The sequence below is a fragment of the Buceros rhinoceros genome, unplaced genomic scaffold, assembly GCF_000710305.1.
Source record: "Buceros rhinoceros silvestris isolate BGI_N320 unplaced genomic scaffold, ASM71030v1 scaffold2763, whole genome shotgun sequence".
Classification (NCBI taxonomy): Eukaryota; Metazoa; Chordata; class Aves; order Bucerotiformes; family Bucerotidae; genus Buceros; species Buceros rhinoceros.
This window is the reverse complement of record NW_010405190.1, coordinates 33,467-43,374: the sequence shown is the minus strand read 5'-3', so window position 1 is coordinate 43,374 and position 9,908 is coordinate 33,467. Positions and strand designations below refer to the sequence as shown.

The following is a 9,908-nucleotide window of genomic DNA, read 5'->3' as shown; positions in this document are numbered from 1 at the left end:
CGGTTCCATAATCCATAACGGAAGTATGTCCTAGTTGCTCGGACTCACACGGGGAGCTTCTGTCGTCGTTGCTGGCTTGAGGTCCTTCCTGCTCAGTTGTGTACACTAGAGGCTGGATATTGGCTTCAGAGAGACTGTCGTTAGGCAAAGGCTTTGACTGTTCCACCAGTTTATTGTTGGAGTTGTTTGTATTTGGATCATCTTCCGGGGAACGCCTGGGCCGTGGAAGAGTGAATGTTAACACCCCTGCGTCGTCTTTTTCTTGTTTTCCTGGGGAAGAGCCTCTTTTCCTCGCAGGTTTTGGTGATTTTTTCACCTTGAATTCAATTATTTCTTCCACTTCAACCCATTTGGGCTTTTTCTCTTCCACCTTGGTCTCTATGACGACATCTCTAGCTGCTGCTCCCTGCCTGTCCTCTGGTTCTGTGACAAAAAGCATGGGAACAGCAGACTTCGGTGTGGTCTCCTGCTCAGGTCTGTGGACAGGCTGCCTGATCTTTGACACATAAACCGGCTCTGGAGTTGGCTCCGCTCGCGGGGAGCGGGAAGGTGAACGTGAAGAGGAACGCGCAGGAGAAACCCTTCCCCTTTGTCTCGGGCTCTTCACCACCGTGGTTATGGTTTCCTCTCTGATGACAGAAAGGATTGGAAGGGAGTTGGCAGGAAGATGAGACACTCCATCAGCACATGCCATTGTCGGTCAAGGCGCTACAGTGGGGTTAGTGTTGTGAGCACTCCAGCTTTGGGTGAAGCGTGTCATTTTGGAAGGGATACACACGCAAGGCACACACCCACATGCCCATCTCCACTCACTTTCTGACCCAAGGAAAACCTCCGTGTCCTTTCCCCCAGGCTAGACCCTGATTCCATTAACCTCCTGGAGCGCGTGAACACACAACGCATGTGTCCAGCTCAGAAACGTTCTTCTGGATGCTGCTGTATTTCATGTGCTTGTCTTGACCACCTAATACGCCACTTTGGACCATTATAGGTGTCACCAAAAGGCTTTGAACACTCAGGGAGTTTAACCTTTTCCTGAGCGTCTTTGGCTCCATTGAACTCAACAACAAAGTGTCCCTTATTACAGCAGGGTCATCAGTTAATTTTTAAACAAAGGCAACATATCTCTATTGCTTTTATAATTAAAGACTTTTGAGAGCAGAGATCTGCATTTCCATGTGCAGAGTGGTTATAATAAACGGGCATTAGGACAACGAGAACATTTCCTGCCCGAGCCATCTATGCCAAAACGTACTTATTTTTACTCTTCACAACACCGTTATTGCAGACACAGCCTGATCCTACCACCACCAACTGACGCAGAAGCACCACACCAAGGTGGGATGCGGCATTGTGAGCTCTCAGAGTATTTCTCCTGGCCTTTCTTTAGGTTTTTTTTTGATGTATCCAAAGCAGTTGGGACATCTCAGCATCCCTGTATAAATACACAGCTTGTGTCATAACAATCTTCTGCTCCTGTGGCAGGGCAAACTATGACTTCAAGTGACCTTCAGATGAAATTGGGTCAAATAGCCTTAAAATCTGCGGACCCGACCCCAGACTTCAGTGCTCTTCGTGTTTAACAGGCAGGTTTTCCTGCACATTTTTCAGTGGCGTTTCTTACACGGAAAAACTTGAAGGTACAGACAGTGTTGGGTTTGCGAGCACAAGGAAGCTGATGCTCTGCAGTGGAGGTAACAGGCAAAGCTGATCTTGTTTCTGTGTTGAGATTCTGTCCCTACCAATGGGATAAAAAAAAAGGAAGTAATTGAAGGGTAAGACAATGGCCTGGGCTGGGATCGTGAATCAAGACAATAGCTTTTTCACGTCTCTCTCTCTCCTCACCAGCTTTAGTCACAGCCACAGGGCCTGAAAGCCACCAGCTCTGCTCTCTGGCTGCTTCTGCTCTGGCTTTTGCACAGAGAAGGTTGGGGAGGCGTCTCTGTGCAAGGAGAGCCTGTTCCTCCTGTTGCATTTGTCTAACCATCACAGAAGACTAATCCTCTTAGGTATCTTGTAGCCCTTCCCATCACTTGGTCTCGTTTTTGGAGACTGGTATTGCCTTCTATGGAGATCAGGTTTCCTTCCACCATCAGTCTCTCTTGGAGGATGTGGCGAGGTTCAGGACAGGATCAGCTCCAAGGGATCTCTTTCCTTCCAGAACACCCCCCTATTGCTCATTTTCACTGCTTTACACTTCTCTGCAGCTTTTTTCTCATCCTCCCTCCCACCTTGGCCTTGTCTGCTCTCTGACACTGCTACAGAGCTTTCAGGTCTCTGCAGAGCCTCCATAATGGTTTGAGTTACACAAAACGAAATCTTTAGCGGTAAAGACGAGAATGAACCCACGTGTACTTGCACTAGGCTTTGCGAAGTTAAAGCGCTTTTTTGGGTCTGGGATTTGTGTTCATAGACATTGTTTGATCCCTTCTCTAAACTACCTGCTATTTTCCCCTAGTAGTTTCAAAGCTGCTTCTGCTCCTCAGCTCGCTACACGTTAAGGGGAGCTGGAATGGGTGTTTGGAGAGTTGTTCCCATACTTTACCTCATTGCTACCACACTTCCAGCTCAGGTTCAGTCTAATGAGTTCATGGCCACATCCCCTAGCAAAAGGAGGGGAATTTCTGTTGTTTTGAGATCCCACTTATAAATGTAACAACCTCCTTTGCGACTGCAGCCCTTAGTTTAGGAATCACTTCCTGAGCTGTCCAAAGCAATTGCCCATGGAGTTTCCACGTCAGAAATTTAGAAATCAGCTTAACCGATGGCATTTTTTTATTAGGTGAATATTATTTAATCAACCAACATTAGTGCTGCTGCTTGTATCTGAAGTCACGAAGGGGAAAGGAGGACTACTAGCTGACTGAAGAGAGAGGTGGAATAAAAGCATCTCCCCAGGTGATTTACAGGCATAGAGAAGTGGATAGATGGATTTTACCAAGCTTTGGATGTGGATTGGCTCTGAGTGACTCCTTCCTGCTCCTGACTTTCTCAGGATGTTTCTGAAGGTGACATCAAAAAATATTTGTCTGCTTATCTACCCCACTGGTATCTGAACCCTGGCTGTACCCTGAGATGGTACAGGCAGAAACCCCATCGTTCTCCGGGCTTTGCAAGGTAAAAAATTCTAATGTCTGAAGATGCTAACTGGACTGACGTGGAAGAGCGAGGGGCAGAGGCAGAACCCTCTCCTGGTTCTCCTGTCTGCCCTTTGCCTATTCCAGGTGGAAGATGCAAGGAGGGGGGACATGTCTTCTTATAAGCCACCGGCTCCAAAAGGAATAGCCACCACAGAAAATAAAAGGTAAACCACTCTTACCCATATTTGAGTGGTCATTACACACATGTCCTCACCTCGTAACAAAAGTAAAAGAAGTCAACTTTAGCATCATGTCCAAGTTGAGGACTGATTTTGGCACTAGTACAGCTCTTGAGGGAATGCACTGCCCCACAACGTCCGTTGTACCGTCAGCTACTTCCACTAGGACGTGATCTCGACAGCTTGGAGGTGCTTTGAAGGCCTATTGCAGAAGGACAATGTCCCCCTTCCAGCACACGGAACAATTTTATTAGGTAGTTGTTTATGACGCTTAAGAAGATATATGAAGATTTTAATGGCTGATGAACTTCTGGCCTACATGTGACTGAGGAAGTACAGCTGTCTGCTGCAATTAATCTTTCTACGGGTACCCAATAGAAACCAGGCTCAAAGTATCCAAAAAGACCAAGTGGGACAAAATTTCGTATTAGAAATATAGACACAGAAGGGGAAAAAAATGTCCATCCTCCTTCTGCTTCGTCATAAAAGGCCTTCCTGAAGAATTTAAGATAGAAAGCCAGAAGAAATCCCTGTAGGCTGTGAGATACTCATTTAATTTGTACACTTTTTCAGGTAGCCAGTTCTCAAAGCTGGTTTCTTTTCAACATTGAGTCAGACTCCACCTTCTTGAACCCTTGTGCAACTCTGGCAGTAATCAGTGGAATTTTTTGCACATATAAAAAAAAAAAAACCCGACCCAGGCTGTGTCTAACACCAGTGCTGCTGTGTTTTGAAAGGGAGAGTAAGAGGTTTTTTTCCAGGTGGTCACTTTGCATAGCACAGAATACCATGAGATCTGGTGGGATGGGAATGAACACTCTTGCATGGCCAATAAACACAAGCTTGTTATTGGATCGTGCATAGGCAGCAAGGCAAAACACAAATGTTACAAAAAAAAAAAAAATCAGCACTTACATGATGATGGTTTTCTTGGGCACTTTAGTCTCTTGTTCAGTGACTACAAAGAAAACAGTATGAACAGCATGGGGTTAAAGAAAGGCTAAAGCTGAAATGATTAAATTATCTTTTGATCAATTAATCAAAATAAACCGGAGTGAAAAAAAAACCAACAACTGTACCATCCCATCCATGCTTTCTGTGGTTATTTCCAGCATCATTTTTAGTGTTTCTGACCAAGAATGAGAATTCAGAGGGCTCTGAACAATGAATGATTTAGCTTTGAAACTAAATATTTTGTGGAGAACAATATTGCAAAATCTGTTTATTCTTCCATGAGATTCTGACGTTTTTGTTTGGCAGGTCAAAGCTAGGAAACAAGGTCTATTTTAAATATCTTTTTTCTTCCTATAACAAGGTAGTGATGGTGTGAGAAACCTGAAAACGCCTTGAAGTGGAAAATCCTGGAGAGCTGACATTCCTTAAACTGTGCTTTGACTTCCTAGAAAAAGAGTTTCCCCAAACACTGAGCAGCTTCCAAAGACACCATTTGAGAGCTAATACAGATTTTTGGCATTCCCCATCCTATCTGCTGGGATAAAATTAAGACACTGTTTGAACCGGACTGTTTTGAACACACCCTGAACTGCTGAACTTATTTGAGATCTAGAAAAAAGAACTACAGCAAGCCCCGCTTTTTATTGAATAAACTAGTGAAAGTTCTAAAAACCCTTTAATTTAATCTCAAAGGAATCTGTCCAGCAATCAGTTTGCAATCTTCCAGTCAGCCTAGAGTAAATTTTCGATTGGTACGACTGAAAGTGAACTGCAACCTTAAAAATAGGTGGGAGAAAACACAAACAGTTCTTGCCCAGGGAACTCGTAGCATCTGTATTACTGGTTAAATAAATGACAATTAGTGCCGATATTTTCAATAGCGTCCCAAAAATAGTGTGACCAAAAATTAAAAATACATCTACAACGTTAGATGGAATAGTTTAACTTAATTTTGCCTCCACTTCCAAGGGGGCTCTTCTGCCTCCAGGTTAAACAACAAACCCACCATAATGAAAAGGAATTTTGTGCAGATGGTGATGTCACTGTTTGACCTGGAGCTCTGTGGGTTTTATTTGCAGAGCCTTGTCTCATTTATGCATGTAAAAATCTGGAATGATTTCCAACAGAGTCAAAGGAGTTGCTGCAGAACTAGGTGGGTTTAACCAAAATCTGTTTGGAAATTAGAGTTTATAGCTTACTGGGTAAGGAGAGGGCAGAATCCTGTTCAATCGTTTATCTCTGAACACCATAAAATATATCTGTCCTATCCTCAGTTAACATTTTTCAATTAATTCAGAACCTTTTTTAAATGGTGAATGATAATTATTCAATGATGGAAGGTGTACTGAGTGCTCAAACAAGTTACTGCACCCAGGTTAGAAATTTTCACTGAATTTTTAAACCCTTCAATCAATATCGTGCGATTTTTACATTACTTTTAGACAATCTCATCAAATAATGTTGTGAGATTAATCCATAAGCAGCAAGAGTATCATTACTGATGCAAATCGGAACGAATTTTTTAAAAGATAGGTGGGTTCTACCGTTATTTTAACCACTGTATCGAGATGATGATAATTAAACGTGTTTTTAATGACGTCCCCGATGTCTCTACGAGGAAGTCTCTTTAATGTATACGCTGTTCTGGTCTGTTCTTGCAGTCCTCCCAAGCGATGCTGACCGCGATATTTCTATAGGCAGCAGTTCAATTTCCTGTGTGCTACCCGAGGGCTGAGAGAGGATGTAATCGTACGAAGGATAGAACCACATGAAAGTAGGATGAGAGAATTTGGGTTCCTTTTTGTTTTTTTCCCCCGAGAGGAAAATATTCTGCATCCGTTTTAGCACCAGATTTATCATTTCAACTTGTTCAATAGCGCTTTAGGAAAACAGCTTTGCAAAGCAGGAGCCCCTGACAAGCAGGTTAAAAGCTAGAAGCATTAAGATCAGCCAGTGCTTCTCTAGGACCAGACTCCTCCTTGGTTAATCATGTTAAATCATTGACTTACAAGTGATGAAACATTTAGGATAAGTCAGTTCTTGTTGCTCTGGATGGATGAAAGGTGGTTTATGGCCTTTATGACAAACTCGAAACGTGCTTTCTCCTCTCACAGAAGCGTAAACCTATTTTTCTGCTGCTGGCATAACCCACAGGAGCTCTGCTCTGCTTTCACCCTCCTTTTGCTATGCTTGGGAGATTAATCTGCAACACGAGATGCACGAATCTGATGTGAACTGCTACAGCTCCTCTTAAAACGAGCAGTGCATGGACATAACACGAAGTGGTGTGAATGAAATGCAAGTGCTTTGCACTCCGTCTAGAAAAAAGGCTCCACTCCTGCAGCAGCTGAGGGGGTGGGAAGGGCAGATTGCGATCTCTTGAGCTTGCACTGAAAACCCCGTGGCCAAATGAGGCCAACCGGTGATGACCACAGAACGAAAATAGCAAGATAAATATCCCAACCATCACCCTAACCAGGGAACTTCAAAAAGGTCAAGGGACAAACTCCTCTGCCCCATTTCTTCAGTGGGAGGTGGCACTAAGTGATCTAATGCTCTTCTGTGTTCTCAAGCATCTTCCCTTTGAGAGCCTCAGAACACTCAGCTCTTCCATGCGAGGTGGGTGTTACCTATTAAAGCCGCTGAAGAACGTGCCCAAAGCTCTGCATGAGATCTAAGGTGAGATGAGGAAGAGGTTCCTGTTGCCTGGCTGTAACTGCGCTGAGCGCTGATGGTTTTGCTCATCTCCACTTGTGTAGCTGATTCCTTCTCCTACCACCAACTACCTCATGATATATCCTGGACCTATCTGCCCAGCTGAGAACACCACAACCTTTCAAAAACACTGGGCTTTGTTTTTTTCTGGAAAAAATGAAGGAGTTAGTGAGCCTGGGATGAACGACTTGCAATAGTAACATGTTAAGACAGGATGCCAGAGCACATCAGCCCAGATCTGCCGTGTGTAGGTTAAGCGGCAAGGTGCAAAGCAGACAGTCAGCTTGAAGTCAGAGAAGGGTCTTCTTTTGGTTACACATTTTTAAGTGTCTAAAATTCTTCCAGTATCCACAGAAAAAGGATTTTTAAAGCAACTCTCCATTGACTTCAGTGTAGGGACCAGGCAGATCTCAGCGTTTCAGGCTTGCAGCCCAAGCTGTGGGTGCTCGCAAGGGGGACCCTTTAGTCCAGTGGTTTCCATTCATTTGGGCTTGGTCCTTCCAACAGTTCAGCAAATTTAACCTTCATGACAAGCAGGTTGGTTTTGAGAGCTGTGGTGTTGGACCATGGACCACCGCTGACTGCAGGCCAGGGCTTGTAAACCACTGTACTAACGGTGTCCCATATTGCAAAGGTAGGTTTGGTTCAGTATAATAAACAGTACAGAAAGGCAGGAGGATAAAAACTAAAACAGTTGCACCTGAAGCCCTTTGGATGCCTCAGGAGACTCTGACAATAGTCATTTCGCGGAACCAAAGATAAATCAGGTGAAGCTTAGGCCTGCCGTGCAGGTGAGCTAGGAAACACGGTATCTATTTTCTGTTGGAATGGTACCACCCAGCAGTAACGTTGTCCTCTGGGTGAAGACACAAACGATCCCATTTTCACCAATAGAAAGGACTGTAGGGAGAAAGCCTTCATGAGATCCATCTGTCCTCCAGTTCTTTGCCAGATGAACCTGACTTTTCCATAGGTAGATCAAGGCTGGTTATTGATTTTCAAGAAAGCAACGAATTCCCTCCTCGGTCAAGTGCATTATGCCAAACGCATCCCTGATGCGATTCTGCTCAGAACACTCCTCTTGCTCCATGGATGAGCCTGCTCTTTGCTCCACTGGCCTGAAGCATCTCTCCCTCTGTTCCTCCCTGGAGGTGACTCAGGGGACTCCTTCCTTCCCTATTACCAAGTTCAAGCAATTGCACATCACGGACCCAAACCTATTTTGCAGCATTTCTGAAGCTTCCAGGCAAACTCCAATTGTATTTCTTCAGCCAAGCTCACAATTTTTTTAAATTTATGACTGCAGGAATAATGGCACATGAGTAATTCAGGGCTGAACAGGTATATTTGCAACCCCAAGAGCTGAACAGTGCTCCTAACACTCTTTTACAAGCCTCACTTGTTTTTGTAACATCTCCTGCCTTGGTACAAAGGAATTCCATCAAGAAATGCCACCCTAACAGTGATTCGTTTGTGCTCCTTTACATCCTGCAGACAACTTCTGAGTGGAGCACCATTTTCCCTCAGTATTTTTCCAGACTCCAGTCACTCACTGCTCAGCGGCTTCTTCAGTCAGAATGGCTTTGTGTTCTACGGGTGTTGATAATAATGACCATCCCCTGTCAAAAGTGCACTTGAACCCCCGTCACTATCACAAGACAATGAGAAAACACTGAAAATGCATAAAGAAGGGCCTACAGCTGCTGGCAAACCTCTGGCTTTTGTTGGCCATGCCTCCACTAGCCCCATAGGAGATAGCTCTCTGACACCAAGGTTTGCCGGCATGCGATGTCCTCTGCCTGTCCTAGTCCTCTCTCCTACCCTCCGAAACAGTAAGCTATCTGTTAGCTATTATAGATGGTCCCTTGGCTGCGCTATCGCCTGAAACGCTGCTGGGAGCTGTTTGAGAGAGACAGCCATGCTCAGCCAGCCCAGGACGCTTCTGAGATGTACGAAGAACCAATTCTCTACACCAGGAAATGTTCCTCATGCAGAAGTAGCCTTAAACTGAGCTGCGATGGGTTTAGAGCAAGCCTAACACATTGCTTGTGGGAATCCCTTTGATAAGAAGGTAACTCCAGGCAGTCACGTCGTAAAGGTGTTAAGAAAAAGATGTGTTGTGGCCTTTCAGAAACGATCACAGTGTGCCTGCAGCTTCAATACTGGCCCTTGTTTTTTCTCAGCAGCACGTAACTCATGTTCTGCCAGGCTGACACGCGTTGGCAAGTATTTGAACAGGAACAGAAACATTTTTCTTGCCCTAGTGGTGGTGTGACATACCCTTCATCTGCTCCTCCATTTTCATATAATGCATTTATGAGCATTATATGATGCAGTTGATTTGCCGGGTGAGGAAATCAACAGATGGTGATGGGTATAGAGCGGAGCCGCAGTATACCCATGCACATCTCATAGACATACAGATACGTGTACACCAACAATCAACATGGATAAGATGGCAAAGAGATCCGCTCCTCGGTGAGGTGGGTTGAGGGTAATTCACTGACATACTTACGGAGCTGGTCAAGGATCGTACCTTCTATGGTAATGGCTTGGTCTCCTCTCCTCTCCTGGGTCAGGGCTGCAGCAGTGTGATGGTAAAGTTCTGCTCCACTTTTTGCAGACCCTAATCTGTTCATCAGCTAAAGAGAATCGTGCGGTACTGAATGAAATGCAGGATGGCTTGGAGCGATAAAACCTGCCTATACTATGTTACAAATTCATCGCACTTACATGACAACAGAAACGGATGAAAACGAGACCCCAGACCTAAGCTGGAGTTTGAAGGAACGCATTGCTCCTCAGTGGAGTTCCTGATAATGCTTTAGCACAAACGACTCGCACAGACAAGTTACAGCACGTCAGCTAATAGTTGTTTGCCCTGCAGCCGGTGACCTGGTCCTGAGGTAGCTCTGACCTC

The 9,908-nt window shown here is 44.7% G+C and overlaps 1 protein-coding gene across 1 annotated transcript in view; it reads right to left on the bottom strand.

The window, feature by feature from the left end:
• The window catches only part of LOC104491232 (obscurin-like), a 49,711-nt gene that overhangs the window by 9,400 nt on the left and 30,403 nt on the right, over positions 1 to 9,908 (bottom strand). Inside the window, exons 31-32 of the mRNA XM_010133617.1 lie at positions 512 to 629; positions 49 to 423 (exon numbers count right to left, since the gene is read on the bottom strand). Coding sequence (XP_010131919.1) covers positions 49 to 423; positions 512 to 629 — 493 coding nt within the window. The remainder of the gene's footprint in view (positions 1 to 48; positions 424 to 511; positions 630 to 9,908) is intronic.